The following is a 16442-nucleotide window of genomic DNA, read 5'->3' as shown; positions in this document are numbered from 1 at the left end:
TCACCAGCACTTTTGTGAGGACTCCCCAGGCTTATTCCCCTTATGCTGCAGAATTCCTCACTAATTCTGTGCCACTCTGGGAGCTGGGATTGCCTGTCCCTGTGCCAAGCTCCATCTGACCTTTGCATTTTGCTTTTAGGGGCTTGGATGGTGACAAATCTCTCACTTTCACTACTCTGATGTTGCACAGTTCAGTGTGTACAGCATGAAAATGAGGAAGGGGTCCTTAGTGAGGTCCCTCTTCTCTTGCCTTAGGAATTGTGGGGACTAGGTGCCAAAGGGAGATTCAAATGTGCTGGTGCTGGAAATCAGAGACCCCAGAGGAGCCTTGCTGCAGCCTTTGCAAACATGTGGCACAGCCGAGGAGCCAGTCAGGAGGGGGTGGATGGAGCCTGGAGTTTTAGGCTATTTGTTCTCCTTTCCATGGCAACAACATCCGGTTTGAGTTTGCTGGGTAAGGGCTATCAGCACGTCAGATCCTGCTTTCCAAACTCAAAGATAATCCCTGTTCTTCCTTCCCTTCCCAGCTTCTGTCTGGCTTTTTCTTCTCCTCCCTTCTTCCCTCTTTCCCTTTCTCCTTTTCTTTCTTGCCATTTCCCTTCCTTTTATTTCCCCTTTCCCTTTCTCCTTTTTCCTTTCCTTTCCTGCCTCTCTTCTGGGCAGAAGAGGGGAGCACATGCCACTCTCCCCCTTGTGACAAGTTACTTTTTCAAGTGGCTGGGATTCAGCATCTCCAGCACATCGCTCTCAAAACTTCCTGTCAGCACTATCAGTTCTCATCCTTCCTGCCTTTGTTGGCTCCTGGAAGCACTTCTACCTTTCTAATCCAAGGACCTTCTGTCACTGCCGGCCAAGCCTTGGGAGTTAATAATTACAAAGACTAATTACTTCTGGTGCTGCTTTGCAGAGCTGAAGATCTTTCACCTCCTCCCAAAAGTTCCCTGAAGATAGCAAAGGTTGCAGCCAGAGACACAAACATCCCGGACACTCCGTTCCCAGATTTCAGAGCATGGGCTTGGCCCGTGCTGTCCCCATGGATCCCAGGCATGAGGCAGGGCAGGACTGGAGGTGACACGGACACCCAGGAGATGCTGGGACAGAGAATTGCTCCCTGTGTGGTATCCACAGCGAAATCCTGCAGTGGAGACGACGATCACCATGTCTGACTCTTGTGCCTCTGGTGCTGGGTCTGTCCCAGAGGCAGAGGATGAACAAGCCGAGAGCAGGGAGGGAGCTGCTGCTGTGTGTGAAGGCTCCAAAGGCACACGGCTGCCTGGAGGGAAGCCTAGGGCAGTGGCAAGGTAGGATGTGATGGGAAATATTCTCTGAGGGCAGGAGCAGGTTTTGGTTCAAAATTCCAATGCCGTCAATCCACAGGTGGCAATGGGATCCGCTGTGGGACAGGGGTGACAGCAGGAGTGGTTTGCCTGTTGGGTTCCAGGCCCAGTGCTCCCCTTGAAGTATAAAAACCCTGGACAATCAGCAGCAGCCTTATTTCCCCCATCCCTCCATCTTCCTGCGTTTACATCCCAGGTTTCCCCTCCATATTGGCTCTGTGTGGCACCGTTTTGGTAGTGGGGGGCTACAGGGAAGCAGAGATCCACCTGCAGCCCATGGAGGAGCCCACGCTGGAGCAGAGACATGCCCGAAGGAGGCTGTGACCCCACAGGGAGCCTGTGCCGGAGCAGGACATGCGGAGAGAGGAGCCCACGCTGGAGCTGCCTCATCCTGTGGAAGGGATCCACGCTGGGGCAGCGCATGAAGAACTCCCTGGAGAAGGATGATTTCTCCCGTGGGAGGAACCTCACGCTGGAACAGGGGCGGAGTGTGAGGCATCCCCCTCTTGAGGAAGAAGGAGCAGCAGAGGCAGCAGCCCCCATTCCCCATCCCGCTGTCGGGAAGGAGGCGGAGGAAGCCAGGAGCGATTCCGAGCCGAGGACGAACAGCGGAGCGGAGGGACGGGTGTCGGACGCTTCCTTTCACCTCCTCACTGCCCGGCGCTGAGCGGACGGGTGACGAAGCCCGGTAATTCCCGGCTCCGGGCCGTGGTGCCCGTGGCGGTGCCGGCAGAGCGGCCCCTCGGGGCCCCGGCGGCGCTCAGGGCGCAGCCGCGCCCGCATCACGTGGGCGGCGGGGCCGCGGCCGCTCGGGCTCCGCTTTTGCCTCCGCCGGGCACGGCTGTGGCTTCTCCGGGCGCGTCTCCGCTTTTCTCTCCGGCTTCTCCCCCGGGCTCGGCTCCCGCTCCCGGTGCGGCTGCCCCGGCCATGGGGGTGGCGACGGGCGCGCCTCCGCCGTGAGCGGCATCAGCAGCAGCGGGACCCAGCGATGTTGCGGGGGTAGGTGCGGGTCCGGACGGGGGAGGAGTGGCGTCCGTGTGCCGGGGCTCTGTGTCTCCGTAGAATCCTGGAGCGGTTTGTTTTGGAAGGGCTCTTAAAGTTCAACCTCTCCTGCCACGGGCAAGGACGCCTTCCACTAGACCGGGTTGCTCCAAGCTTTGTCCGATCTGGCGTGGACATTTCCAGGGATGGGGATGGCTTCTCTGGGAAATCCATTCCATCACCCTCACAAGGAAGAAGTTACGTGGAAGGAAAGTAAGGAGATGGAATAAGGAGACGGCAGCACTCCCAGACACAGGACTTGGCGTTTTATTGCTGAGGCAAAGACAAGAAACACCAGTGTGTGTTCTGCTGTAATATAACATAAAAATATAAATCACTGCCGGATGCTTTGCCAAACGCGTGAGGGATGATGCTGAGCACACATGGGATGCTGAGCTGCCCTGGGCTGATGCTGGTCCATGGCGGGGCAGCTCAGGCATCCATCCCGGCGGGGATGGAAAAGTCAGGCCCTGCTCCCAAACCTGCTGGTAAGAGTTTAACCTGGAGAGAGCCGGAGGCTGCTTGCACGGGAAACAACCCCGTCGGATCAGCGCTGCAGGAAACATGTGGGGCCCGCTGGAAAAAGTGCAGATCCTGCACATTTTTTTGCTTTTTCTACAGAAACCAACTGTAGAACGTTGTGGGGTGTTGGGGATTTTTTTTTTTTTTTTTTTTTTTTTTTTTTTTGGTACGTTTGCATTTCTTGTGTCTGTGTGTGACGCTTAAGATATGATCCATTTTTGCTGGAAAGGCAGCTAGCCACCAGTCAGCAAGAGAGGCAGTGTTTGTGATGGTCCTTTGGTCTGTGGGCTTGGATTTCAGAGCCCCACCTGGACACTGAGCAGAATCCAGCATAGCCAAGGCTTCCATAGGGATTCTGGTTGCACAGTGCGGAGAAGGAATGAGCTATTCCATCACAGATCATTTTCCAGGATATGTTTTTGGCATTACAGAGTGTGGGTGGGACTGTTTAATTCCTCCATATCCTCCAGTTTTCTTCCGTAGTGTGTGGAAATACACTGAAATTTCTGTCTCCTGAGGCAACTTTCATCTGAGAATTAGAGACTCATAAAGGAACAACTTTTTTTTTTCTTCCTGTGGGCTAGATTAAGTGTATTCGTATTGGTAGACTGGTGAAATGTTCCTTTTCCTTGCTACTTCTTTTATTTGTTATTTTTGTCTGTGCTCTGGTTTCCTTGCTCCTTTCTGGTGTGATTTCTTCCCGGTGTTCAGGGAGTTCTCCACATGTGCTTTTCCACATGCTTTCCTGTGGTACCTGAGCTGGTTTAACTGGGACCTGCTGCTTTGTTCCCTCTTTGGAAGGTGCCTGTGGACAGCTGTTGGTCTTGGACTGCTTGTGGGGTACAGAAAGGGAGAAATTAGGGTGGAAAACATGATAGGACACTCTGGGACTGAGGAGATAAGCCCAGCCTGTGTGGAGTCAGAGTAAGGGGAAGGAGCATGGCCTGGTTGGAATGCAGGAGAGGAAAACACTGAGATGGGGCAAAGAGAAGAGGAAAAAGTGAACCTGAGCAAAAAGAGGTGATGGCTGCTCTGCAGGAGGAGGTGGTGGGCAAGGAGCAGCGTCCAGGAGTGTGGGAGGAGGTGCACAAAGAGAAGGTCAGCAGAGCTTAGCCAGGGCTTGTGAGCCAGAGATAAGCAGCAGCAGGTTAATCTGCAGGGCAGTGTCCGTGTCTGGGCAGGATAGAAACCTTCCACGTGGGGAAGCCTTGGACACGCTGCCCCTGCCTTCAAATGGAGGGAGATTCCAAGGGGAGAGCTCGATGAGGAAGAGGAGAAATGCAAACACTGCAGTGACAGGAGTGCCCTACATGGAGGGCACTACATGGAGGGTTTTCCATTCCTAAAACTTCTCCAGCCTCTCTGTTAATTTGGGAGTTGACAGAGCCCTACTGAGCACCGGGGTGCAGTGTCCTGGGTGACTCTTCTGGTTTCTTCTTTCTAGGATATCTCTGCCTGCTGGCTACTGAAACTAAAAAACAGGGCTTTGACCCAGCTTGGGGAAAATACACTGGTTTAGACAGCTCTGTGGAGGGTTTCAGTGGGAAATAGGTGGGAAAATTGGTTAAAAATAGGGGTTTTTTTTCCTTCTGAAGCAGGTGCAGGGGGCAGAGGAAGGCTGAATTGGGCAGTGGAGGGGATTGGGGTCTTTATAATAGAAAGGGGAAAGCTGTGTTCCTTTTTTGCGCTACTTCAGTTGGGAAGTCTGACCTTAGGTCTACAGGGTGTATCCTGGAATCCTAAAAATCCATTTGCAGGGTGTTTCTCTTGGACAGCAGGTGAGGATGGGATCCCTGGAGGAGCTGTCCTTAGTTCTCCTGTCTTCTCCTGAGTTAATAAGCACAGGCTGCCAAAAAGGTAAAGCGCTTCCACAAGGATGCAGGGCAAAGGAGCAGGTGCAGCTGTTGCTGCCCAAATTCTCCCCCATCACCCTTCCTGCCTCATTCCCACTGCCTGTGCCTGGATGTGTTGTGAGTGTTGGAGGAAGGCTCTGCATCGCCCCTACACTCATTTTCCCCGCGCTGTTACCCCACAGCCAGGTCAGTTTTGAGGAAGAGAGCCAGAATCCACCCGCTGTGGGCCACTGGAAGCCCCTGATGCCATCCAAAGGCGACAAGGAGGAGCCAGAGAGTGGATGCCAGGATGCTGGAGGTGTGCAGGAACCCCAGTCCACGGAGCACCTCAACATGTCCCGGCTGCGCAGCTCCTCGGTGGAGATCCGGGAAAAGGGCTCGGAGTTCCTGAGAGATGAGCTGCACAAAGCACAGAAGGTGAGCCCCAGGGTGTTTGGGAGCTCCTGGGGAGGGTGGCACAGGTTGGAGCAGGGGGGGCTTTCCTAGAGGTGGTGACAGGGGCCTTGGGTCAGGGATCAGGTGCTTGGCTGGGGAGGAAGGGCTGTGATTGACAGGCTGGGGCAGGGCATTCCTATCCCTCTCCATTTCCTCTGCAGGAGCTGAAGCTCAAGGACAAAGAATGTGAGAGATTGTCAAAAGTGAGGGAACAGCTGGAGCAGGAACTGGAGGAGTTAACAGCCAGCCTGTTTGAGGTACCACCCTCTTCCTTTTCCCATCATTTCTTCAGCTAAGCTTACATCCAGCTCCTTTAAGACAGGCTTTCCATGGACTTCCAGCCATCTCCTCCCACAATTTCCTCCTCTGCCCCGTTATTCTTTCCCGTTTGGAGAAGCAGAGGTGGCTGCAGGTAGAGCCTTTACCTGGATTTCTTTCCCTTTAAGCAGCTGTGGGGTGACATAAAGAGCACAGAAGTTATGGTTCCAAAATGTGGGAATGCCTGGAGCTGGAGCCAAGCACAGCTCCCTGTCCCTCTCCATGCCTGCTCTGTAGTCTGCTGTGTAATAGAGATGATTCCTTGGCTCATCCCAGCCCTTGCTGGGGGTGTGACCATGCTGGATGTCCTCATCCACTCAGCTTCAGTGACTGTCCAGGCCTGTTGGTTTTGTTTTGTTTTTTGTTGTAATGTGATTCTTGCCAAGCTGTATCCCAGCAAAATCCCATTCACCAGCAGCTCTAATGTCTGGATGATGAGAAAAGCTAGAGCCCATCTGTGCCTTTGAAACACAGGGCTGTGAGACCCCCTTCCCAAAATTCTGGCTGCCTGAGCACAGGGTGATCTTGGAGATCATGTAGCCAAGTGCTGTCCCCTTCTTCTCTTTGGTGGTCTTGGCCAGATGCTGCTTCCAGGTTTTAGGGAGGCCCCAGCTGGGCTTCATCCCACTCCTCTCTTCCTGTGGGAGAAGCTTCTAAGGCAGTTTCCACATCTGGTCCCCACCTGAGCTCCAGGTCCTGCTGTGTCACAGCTGGGGCAGTGGGGACCAGCTGCTCCAAAAGGGACGTGGGAGGCAAAGTGCAATAACAAGGCAGGCAAGAGCAATGCCCTCACCAAGATTTGGATCAGCGAGTCTGGATCAGGATCAGAGCCACCAGCAGCAGTCAGGGTCAGGAATCAGTGCAGGGATCACCCAACAAGGCTGCAGTGACTGCAGGAGCCAGGCTGAGGTGAGGTTGGAGTCGCTGAGCTGTTGGGTTCTAAATGTTAAAGCAATTCCCAAAGGCAAGGAAAGGCAAGCTCTTGCTTCTGGCATTCTTCTCAGCAGCCTCTGTCAGTGAGAGATGACCTTGGCTAGCTAAACTCCTTAACTTGGCCAGCTACACTCCTGGAAAGGGGATGCACTCCAGGCTCTGGTGCTGGGAGCCTTTTCTGGGAAATTCTGAGGGAAGGCTCTGCCCAGCTGAGGAACAAACCCCCTAGATGTGGCAGGGACATCTGTCCCCTTGCCTGGCACATGTGATGTGGCATATTTGTGACCTGCCTTGTTGGCTCTGTGAGCTGGGGTGCAGCAGGTGGATTGAAACTCTCTCTGGTGCAGGAAGCCCACAAGATGGTGAGAGAAGCCAACACCAAACAGGCTGCGGCAGAGAAACAGCTCAGGGAGGCCCGGGGCAAGGTGAGTGAGTGACTTTATTTTTGGGGTTGATATGATGGCATCTCTACCCAGCCTGGCCACAGGGCTGTTTGCTGGCTGAGCAGAGTGAAGTGCAGCTTCATCTCTCTGAGATGTTCTGCTCCTTTTCCAGCAGACACTTGAGTGAGAGGGAAAAGGCCTCTCACAGACATCCTTGCAGTCTCCTGCCGATTCAGCTCTCATTCGGGAAATGGATCCACAGAGAAATAATGAGTTTAATTGTCACAGCTCTGGGACGGAGGGATAGAGCAGGAGGGACCTGGGGAGTTGGAATTTCCTGACACGGCTGCACCACAGGCCTGCTCTAATGGCACCATCTTGAGGAGAGAGAAATTTCTTCGGAGTTACTGATTCTGAAGAGAGCCTGGGGCAAAAGGGGTAGATTCCCAAACAGTTTAAAATTCTGAATGATGGTGGCACTGGGAGGATGGGAAGAAGCTTCATGGCTGGGCTTGTCGCTGCTCCCATATGGTTTCAGTGTTCGATGGGGTGCAGCAAATAGAGCCCAGCAGGTGCTGAGGGTGACTCTTGCCTGTGTCCCCAGATTGACATGCTGCAGGCAGAGGTGACAGCCCTCAAGACGCTGGTGATCACATCCACACCGTCCTCCCCCAACCGCGAGCTGCACCCTCAGCTGCAGAGCCCTTCCAAAGCTGGCTTCAGGAAGGGCCATGGGAGGAACAAGAGCACCAGCAGTGCCATGGTGTCAGCTGCCAGCCACGGCGTGGCTCCCGAGCCTGTCAGCCGGGAATGCAAAGAGGTGGGTCAGGGACGTTCGCTGCACCGGCCTCGGAGCCGCTGCTCGGGCTTCCCACAGAGCTCTGTGGTCTCACTGAGCAGCTGTTTGTGCCTTGTTCCCTAAATTTGTGCTGAGGCAGGTGCTGGAGGGTTTCCTTTTGTGGGGATTTCCTCTTTGTCGGGACAGGAAGCAGCCGAGGGGTCGCTGAGGGGCAGATCCAGGGGGTGCCAGTGCTGTGAGCGGATATGGAGAGCTGCTGAGCAGAAGCCAGTTCTGTTAGACAGATGTGAACACAGCTGTCCTGGGAAGCAAATAGGAGGCACTTGGTCAGGAAAAATGAGACTGAAGAAGGATGAGGTGGGGGAATATGTCTCACTAGTGATTTTTTTGGAACTGTGGCCTGTGTCGTGAAGAATTGTTGAGGGAACGCAAAGGCTTGTTAAAGATTTGGATCTGTCATTTCTTCATGGAGGCAACTTCCACAGGGTGCAGATCTCCTGGAGTTTCAAATTTCAGGGCTCAGCCTCCAGAGTGCCCAGTGTTATGTGTCAAGGATGGGATAGTTTTTGTCCCTCAGAATCCTTATGTGAGAGGCAATAAAAGGGAACCTGGCATTCAGAGAGTTGGTGCTCTGTGGGAAAGATCTAAAACTGAGCCTAAAAATGGTTCCCTTTTTGCACCTCAAGCTGAAGTCTAAAGATGTGGCTTGTGACCCTGTGGTGCCTTGAGGACCACGCTCAGTTCCTGCAGGGGAGGACTTGAGCCTTTCTCCGTGTCTCGTGTTTTTTACCTCCCTCTTTGCCTGTCTCTCTAAACCTCTTCCTTCGCTGTCTGTCTCTCCCTCTGCCCTCCAAGTCTGGTTTCCCTGCTCTCCTCTCCCTGCTCCTTTGCATCCTCCCTGGGAAGGCTATCCACATCACCTATGAGCCAGGCTGGCAGGCCCTGGGAGCAGATGCTTCCTCCTCCTCCTCCTCCTCCTCACGGCAGGTAACCAACCTCTGGGAGCGGGTGGGACACACCTGCCTCTCACGCTTCCAGCCTTTCAGTTCCAGCTTCCTTGTATGCTAATCTCCATTTATTTTTTTTCTTTCATTTTGTTTTTCTCCATTTGTTTTTCCATCTTGTGGCTCTGAAGCTGTTGCTGGTCCCAGGTGAGCCGTCTCCGTGGCACAGAGGGGATGTGCTGGAATCTGGACTTTTCCAGCTGCATTCACTCACGTCCTTTGCGTTGCTCAGCTTAGTTTTATTTTTTCCTTTCAGAAGCTTTTGTTGGGCTTGTAAGGAGCTGCTCTGTCAGTCATGTTGGTGCTTTGCCCAGTGATCCATCTGGGATTTAAATGCCAGATCCCACAGAGTCTCCTATTGCTCCTCAGCTGCTCTCATCATTCCTGCCACGGGTTGAGCGTGCACTTCATCTGTCAGTGGTTGTGTGGTGGCTTTCCTGAAGCCACAGGAGGCCTCCTGGAGGAAAATGAGATAGAGAGGTGCCTGCAGGCTTCTGGCACACACAGCCCAGGGTGGCTGTGCCTCTCTGACACACAGATCTGCTGCCAAGTGGCAAATGAGACATCCTTGGAACCAGGCAGCTTCCCTCAGATACTTCCATGGTGTCTGAGCCTCTCAGATGCCAGAGCAGATGTTTCATGGGTTTCCTGCATAGTAACAGGTACCTTCTGATGTGGTATTCCTCCCTCTTCCCCTTCCCCTTGGACATTCACTGCAGGTCGACTCCATTTTATTTGCCGAGTTCCAGGCCTGGAAAGAATCTCCAACTTTGGACAAATCCTGCTCCTTCCTGGACAGAATTTACCGAGAAGATGTAGGACCTTGTCTGGACTTCACCAAGCAGGAGGTGAGTGCTGGAAAAGCATGAGCAGCTGGCAGCTCTGGAGCGTTAACCTTCCTGGAATTCATTCCCGCTCTCCCTCCTCGTTTTGCTGCAGCTGTCGGAGCTGGTGCGAGTGGCTGTGGAGCAGAACACCCTCACCATCGAGCCAGTGGCTTCCCAGACTGTCCCCGTGGGCAAGGTGGCAGCAGAAGAGTGTGGTGGCCCCAAGTAAGGACTGTGTCTCTCTGCCTTGTCCCCTCCTTGCTGCTGGTTTGTCCCCTGTCACGGAGTGGGGTGACAGGCAGCTTGGAGCCACCTCACACTAGCAGGAGTGATGTGATATTCCAAGCAAAGAGGAGGGATTTTATTCAGATGTTAAATTTAAGTCCTTTCTTACCTTCCAAGGTGTCCCCGTGACAGAAGGGACGTGCAGGTTTCCTGCCGCTCTCCTGCAAATTATTCCCCTAACGACCCAGCCTGTGTTTATCCTTATCAAGTTTCCTTTTGATTTTTTTTAAAAATATTTTTTTGTCTTCGCAGTGGCTTCCGGTCACAAATCCTAACGTAAGTGAAATATTTATTGTTCAGCCGGTGATCAAAGGTCCCTGGAGCATTAACAAGTCACTAACTCAGCGCCATGTGGCAGCTTGGAGGCTTTTGCTGAGCTGACCTAACTCTTTAACCCTGTTTAATTTCCACCCAGGCAGGATGGGAAGGAACTCATAAAAGACCCAAAAGGACTTTGTTCCCTTTTTTCCCCAGATGCAAAACGCTGATTTTTATGGCAATTTTGGTTAGCTTGGTTGCGATTTGCTGTGGTTTTACACCACAGCTAAGTGGTACCAATCAAGGGAGAGTCACTCTTTTCCAGGATGTTGCAATGCTCAAATATGTGGCTCCTTACAGGTATCTTGTTTACAAAGGTTTTGGTCATCCTGCACCTCCTGGGAATTTAATCTCCTCAAGTTGTGTTAATATCTGGTCAATGATTACTTCTCCTTGCATCAGGACACTTGGAACCCATGCTTCCACTCTTGGCTAATGTTTCCCTTGAGAGCAGTGGAAAACAAGCCCAGGGGCAAGCCCAGGAGTTCTCTGCTCCCCTCTGCTGTCACCTCCTGTGGCTTCCCAGAGAAGTTTTTTTGCAGTTTGGGAGTGATGTTCCTCTTCCTTCTGAGTCCCTGAGGAATGTGGTGATAACTGTGAAAATTCTGCTTTATTGCTTAAAGTGGTTGTGGGGATAATCTGCCGTGCAGATAGCAGGAGAAAAGGGAAGAAAATACAGGAATGCTGCACTCCTTGCTGATGATTGTTTGGAAAAGGCTGTTTTTACCCTCTGAAATCTCAAAATTGGGAAGCCAAACTCCTTTGTCTGCCCAAGGAGGGGTTGGCTTGTTTTCAGTTCTTGGTATGTGCAAATTCTGCTTGAGTGCTGGATTTTACCTGTTTTCAGGCCAGCTTTGGTGCCCAGACAGCGTGATTACATCTCAGCCAGGAAAGCTGATACACCTGAGCCTGCCCAGGAATGTGGGGGACATGTGCAGAGACCAGGGGACATTGGTTGTGCTCGGCTCCAGCCTTAGCTCTTTAATGTTTCCTGTGGTTTCTTCTGGGGCTGTGTGTCAGGGAGAAGGTGCTTTCACCTAAAGTATCCTAAACTTGCTATTTATTGAATATTTCCAGGAGCAAAAGAATATCAGCCCAGGATTTGGGGTTTTTTTTGTTGGTTTTGGTTTTTTTTTTTTCCTTCACACTGCCTGGCCCAGGAGTGGCTTCTGATCTCTCACTTCCATCTCTCCAGGTGGCTGAATTGCTGGATCTGTGCTGTTCCATGGGATTGCTGAAGTGCTTTTCCCTTTTCCTGCAGGAAATGTGCTCTCAGTGGCCTCCCCAGGACCTGCAAGCACCGGATCATGCTCGGGGATTCTGGAAGTTACTATTACATTTCCCCTTCCTGCAGGGCCAGGGTGAGTCCTTCACCTCCCCAGGGTGCCTTGACCTTCCAAAATTATTCCATGCCCTGCAGTGGATGAGTTCCTGAGGGTCAGCCCTGGAACTGAGGAAAAACTGTGGGATTTGAGGTTGTTCCTGAGGCTGAGGTGGCTCTTAGTTGATGATGATTAGGGGGCAGATCCAGCTCTTCCTTCTGCTTTCAGATAACCTTCAGTGTGTTCACTTTCCACGATTTCTTATCAGTAAAGAGCTTTGATTGTTTGGCTTTATTGTTATTATTTAATCCCCCTTTGTAAAACACAATAATTTTCTGCTCTTTAGAGGCTGTTGCTGTTCCAGTCAGATCTGTGCCTGGCTGTGGGAACAAACTGTCCTTTCTGTGAAGGGGAGGGAGAATGTGGATCATTTGTTAATGTTGCTGTTGAGGCTCTTGGTCAGTGGAGGATTTTAGAAGTTAATTCTTTCCTGAGCTGCAGTTTTGAAGAGCTGATCCCACAAAAAGTTGTTTTTTGTGCGCAGGTTTGACTCATTTTCGTTACTTGCACCAAAGTAACGTCTCAAATCTTTGTTCCTTTTTTTCCCTTCCTCTGTCACTCAGATCACAGCAGTGTGCAACTTCTTCACCTACATCCGTTATATCCAGCAAGGCCTGGTGAGGCAGGATGGTAAGAGCTGGCTCCAGTGGGATGCTCTCTGTGGAATCAACTGGGAGGAATTGGGAAGGAGCTGTTTGGAGTGACAGGAGTGGGGCCAGCTGGGGGTGTCTTTGAGAAGCAGATAAAACAAAAGAAAGCACGAGGGGAGGAGTGGAGCATCTCTTCCTTGCGTATCAGCTTCCTGGGAGCTTTGCTCTGGGGTGGAGCTGACGAGGGGTGACCTGATGGGCATGTCCTGCTTCCCTCCCCTTTGGGAATGCTGGGAGCACAGCAGAGCAGGAGCTGCTGGCCAGCTGTGCCCTCCTCACTGATTTTTTGGTGGTTTTTCCCCCTTCTCTGCCCCCGTTGTGCTTTGCAGTGGAGCTGATGTACTGGGAGGTCATGCGGCTCCGGAGGGAGATGTCTCTGGCCAAACTTGGATTTTATCCCAGCGAGATGTAAGCAGAGCCCTGAGCGTGGAAGCAAAGTGCTCCTGGAGGAAGGGTTTGGGGTGCAGTGCCTGTCCTGCTCCCTCCCACCTTCCCTCTGCCTGGAGCAAGGAGCAAGAGGCACAAGTTCCACCTTCAGCTGTCCCACTCATTCAGGTGTGACTGGAATGCAGCTGCCACGCTGCCCCTGGAGCTGGGCTGGCCCTGGCTGCTCCAGGATGGCCACCCATGGACTCTGGAGTCTCCTATATGCAGTGTATACCCGTTCTTTTTTAAACCTTTTGTTTTTATATGCAGCCTGGCATAACCCAAGGCCAGGCCTGTGCAGGGTGGGAATTCCGGACCTTCCTTGCGAGCCAGCCCGTCAGGACAGATGCTGGCTGTCTGTTCCACTTGTTTATTTGGGATGGAGGGTGCTGTCCCCGAGGTCCTGCTGACCACAGCAGCCCTGAAAATGCCAGCAGAGCACAATGATCCTGAACAGTTTGTTTCCAAGTACTTCCTTGTTCCTTTTCAAGGAGCCTGCAAGAGAAGCTTGTTGCCAGCAGAGTCACAAAGAAGGATTTGTTCCTGTTTTTAGCTGGATGTTTGGCACTGGGTTGTGCAGGCTGGGGAATGGCTGGAGCTGTGCACCTGGGGCCTCCAGCAGAAGAAAGGGAGCAGGGAAATTCCCTAACTCCCAGCTGGCTGCAAGATTTTTTTCCCTCTGGACTAGGGGATCTGCTGCAGTTGTCAGAGGCAGATGCAGGAGCCTGTGACAGTCCCTGGTATGAACCTCACCCACAAACAAGCCCTGGAGCTGTTCCTGCTCTTGAGGCAGCTTTGGGCAGTCCTGTTCCCACTCTTCAGGCAGAACCCATGTTCCCAGGTTGGGTTCTTTGTGTCTCCAGGAGAAGCATGCCCAAAGCCCAGATTCCTTCCTGGTGTTACATCAGATTTGGAGATGCCCATCCACTGGGAATCACAACTTTTCCTGGGCTGCCATTCCCTGGTGGGGGAATCTGAGACCTCTGTGTGTGCACATGGGGGCTGCCCCAAAATGTGCTGGGAGGGAGGGATGTTGCTGGAGCTGCAGGAATGCACAGGCCTGACACATCCTGAACTCAGACCCAGGTTTATTGAAGCCATGACAGTATTTTGTAGCTAATTTAGTGTTTTTTTCAGTGACTCTGGAATCAGCTCAGTCATCACCCATTCTGGGGATTTCACTTCTGACAGGCTTGTCACCCTGTCCCTCTACCACCCTCAGCTGCATAATTCCATCCTCTCCTGAAGGATATTACAGTAGGAACTCGATTTTTCTTCTGCCAAGCTGCTGGATTTTGTCTAGTGGGGAGAGAAATAACACAGCTTTGGTTTCCCTGGCTGTGGATTTCAGCTCAGGTGAATTCCACCTCTGGAATTTCTCCCTGCATCTCTTCCCCCTGTCCTTTTGATCTCTCCATGTCTTCCTGAGAGCTGCTACACTGCACAAACATCGCAGCACGGGGAATGAGATGATCTCTCTGGGTCAGAGATATTTTCATTTGTGGGATTTTTTTTTCCCCCCTTCGGTGTCACGTCAAAAAGCACTTTGAGACAGAAGGAACTGCAGCAATGCCTTGTCTGAGGTTGTCTTGCATTTCAAATGAAGCAGAGAGAACAATTGGTGAAGGAAAATGAAATCACTCCGTTAGCCGCGGGATGGTTGCACCCTGCTCTTTCATAAAGGAAAATAAACATTTGCTATTAACCTCTATAAGCCTGGTTGGAGCTGGAGGATTGGGGTGCTGGGGATGCAAGAGAAATGCCTATAGGATGGGGTTTGGGATGCTTTTATTCATCAGAGCAGGTACATGTTCTTCTTGAGGGGAGCTGAGGCTTCTCCTGCTCGGTTGTGTCTCCTTTAATTTGCTGGCTTGAAGCACTGCAGGGGTGCTGGGGAATTGGAGGATCTGCTTCCTTCCTCTTTCCTCATCAGTCTCTCCCTTTTCAGCAGGCAGAGCTTTTGGGTCGCTCTGCTTTCACTAAAACCACTTGCTCTCCTCCCTGCCAGGCTCTGCATATTATCATGGAAGATCTCATCCCCTCTGGGAGATGACAGTGGGAGAGCTGTGTACAGAAAGGGATTTAACTTCATTTTCTATTAAAAAAAAAAAACCCACGCAAGAATCTGGTTGTGCAGCACAGTCAGGCAGCCACGAGAGGGCACAGGCAGCCCAGGCAGGGATTATCCTCCCTCCCTCATTCCCTCCCTGTCTTCCCTGGGAGAATGGAGCATCTCCAGGTCCCACCCGCTTCTGACCCTCCCTGCAGCTTCCCTGTGCTGCTGGGAGAGGGAATTGGGCAGCTGGAGAATGGAAAGGAAAGGAAGGATTTGGATTTCTGTAAGGGATGATAAGGTGAGAGACTGGGAGTGTTTTGCAGTGTCTGTGTCTTTCGGAGTAATGTCAGCAGGGATCGCTGTCAGAAACTTCCCTGTGCTGTTGGCTCCTAAACTTCTAATGTGTCAGAAGAGACATCATGTCCTCTATTCCCAACCTCTTCCACCAGAACTTTCCTGCTGTTTTTCCCCTCACAAATAAACCAGAGTTTGAGCAGAGTTCCTGGGTCTTCTGGTACCTCCTGTAATCTTTCTTGCATCTATTTGCCCCCACAGAGGGTCTGCCAGCCTGTCCTGGGCCAAAACAAAGAGCTTCAAAAGGACGGGAGTTCAAAAATCTGCTTTAATAGACGTGTTTGACTTGCTTGATTTTGTTTTCATCCCTGTTTCTCTGGAGCTTGGGAGAGAAAAGGGATATATGGATATTTGGATGATGGTGGAGGTTAGTGTTGTGCACAATGAGGTGCTTTTAAGCATTTGGATATTAGTATTTGAGAAACTGGGATTTAGACCAGAGAGATTTGGTTGCTCCTGGCAGTTCCCTGTGTCTGCTGGCTGTGTCCTTTCCCTGCTTGTGGAATTACTCCAGGTTTGCTCAGGGCTGTAAATCAGGCTGTCTTTGCACAGCCGGTCAGGCCGTCCCCACACGCCCGCAGAGATGGATGGTTCCTGTTCCCAGGAACGAGCAAATGAAAGAGTTTTTTTATTATTATTATTTGCTCCAGCTGCAATCAAGGAAAAGAGAGAAGATAAACAGCTGGCCTCAGAAAAGTCAGGACTTTCCAAGCTTTCCCAGCCTTCCTGTCGGGTGAATCCCTCAAAGCAGTGAGGATCCCTGCGGAGCAGGCGACGCTGGGCCAGCCATGGGGAAATTCCAGTCATTTTGGACATTCAGGGAGCGTGGCCCTGCCAGGAAGAAGTCAGATGCCCTGGCACAACTCTCAGTGTGCACGTGGCACCCAGGGCTGGGGCTGGCCAGCTCTGCCAAGGCAACCTGTTCTTAATAGGAGCAAATCCCAGTGGTGCCACCAGTGCTGGGAGCCAAGAGGTGGGATTTGCTGTTTGTCATGTCAATATTCCCGTGTTTGTGCAAGGCTCGCTGGGCTGAGCTGGAGGGTTGACCTTAGTCAGGCTGAGAAGGCAGCTGGACTTTGTGCTGGTTTATATAATTTCCAGAGAATGTTTCACCTCCTTTCGGGAGTGGATTTAGGAGGGAAAAGGGAATGTAGAGAAAACAAGACTCAGCCTAGTTGTGGGCTGGATGTGAGGGGAGGAAGGGAAAATGGCTTTGGAGTGGCCTTACAATCAAGGAGGGTGGATTTGGATGAGATGTTGGGAAGAAATCCTTCCCTGTGAGGGTGGTGAGGCCCTGGATACCTGGAAGTGTTTTAGGCCAGGTTGGACGGGGTTTGGAGCAGCCTGGGACAGTGGAAGGTGTCCCGGCCCATGGCAGGGGTTTGGAATGAGATGAGCTTTGAGATCCCTTCCAAGCCAAACCATTCTGGGATTCTGTGATAAACCTGAGCTGCCAGTGGTTTCCTGGCTCAGGAGATGAGATAGCACTGGCTGGAATGATGGAGCAGGGAAAGTTTAG

At 52.0% G+C, this 16442-nt stretch overlaps 1 protein-coding gene across 4 annotated transcripts; it reads left to right on the top strand.

Annotated features, from left to right (window-relative positions):
- Positions 1-2138: 2138 nt before the first annotated feature.
- On the top strand, positions 2139-14227 carry RAB3IL1 (RAB3A interacting protein like 1). 4 transcript variants are annotated; one of them, XM_040066391.2, is made up of 12 exons: positions 2139-2336; positions 4936-5170; positions 5350-5445; positions 6787-6864; positions 7427-7642; positions 8477-8608; positions 9345-9473; positions 9565-9677; positions 9990-10013; positions 11317-11416; positions 12001-12067; positions 12417-14227. In XM_040066391.2, exons 1-12 carry the CDS (start codon positions 2326-2328, stop codon positions 12497-12499), a joined length of 1284 nt encoding a protein of 427 aa, XP_039922325.1. In that variant the 5' UTR covers positions 2139-2325; the 3' UTR covers positions 12500-14227. The 4 variants fall into 4 exon arrangements, with proteins under 4 accessions (XP_039922325.1, XP_058276964.1, XP_058276965.1 ...); XM_058420981.1 differs by lacking the exon at positions 9990-10013; XM_058420982.1 differs by lacking the exon at positions 8477-8608 and having other exon boundaries at positions 2142-2336.
- Positions 14228-16442: the final 2215 nt, after the last annotated feature.

The sequence above is a fragment of the Hirundo rustica genome, chromosome 6, assembly GCF_015227805.2.
Source record: "Hirundo rustica isolate bHirRus1 chromosome 6, bHirRus1.pri.v3, whole genome shotgun sequence".
Classification (NCBI taxonomy): domain Eukaryota; kingdom Metazoa; phylum Chordata; class Aves; order Passeriformes; family Hirundinidae; genus Hirundo; species Hirundo rustica.
Note: the sequence above shows the minus strand (reverse complement) of the source record. Positions and strands in the feature narration are given on the sequence as shown.

Excerpts from the sequence above, each read along its gene's own strand:
- RAB3IL1 (XM_040066391.2), top strand. Across the intron at positions 10,014-11,316 it reads TTCCGGTCACAAATCCTAAC|GAAATGTGCTCTCAGTGGCC; the intron begins GTAAGTGAAATA and ends CTTTTCCTGCAG. Across the intron at positions 12,068-12,416 it reads AGGCCTGGTGAGGCAGGATG|TGGAGCTGATGTACTGGGAG; the intron begins GTAAGAGCTGGC and ends TGTGCTTTGCAG.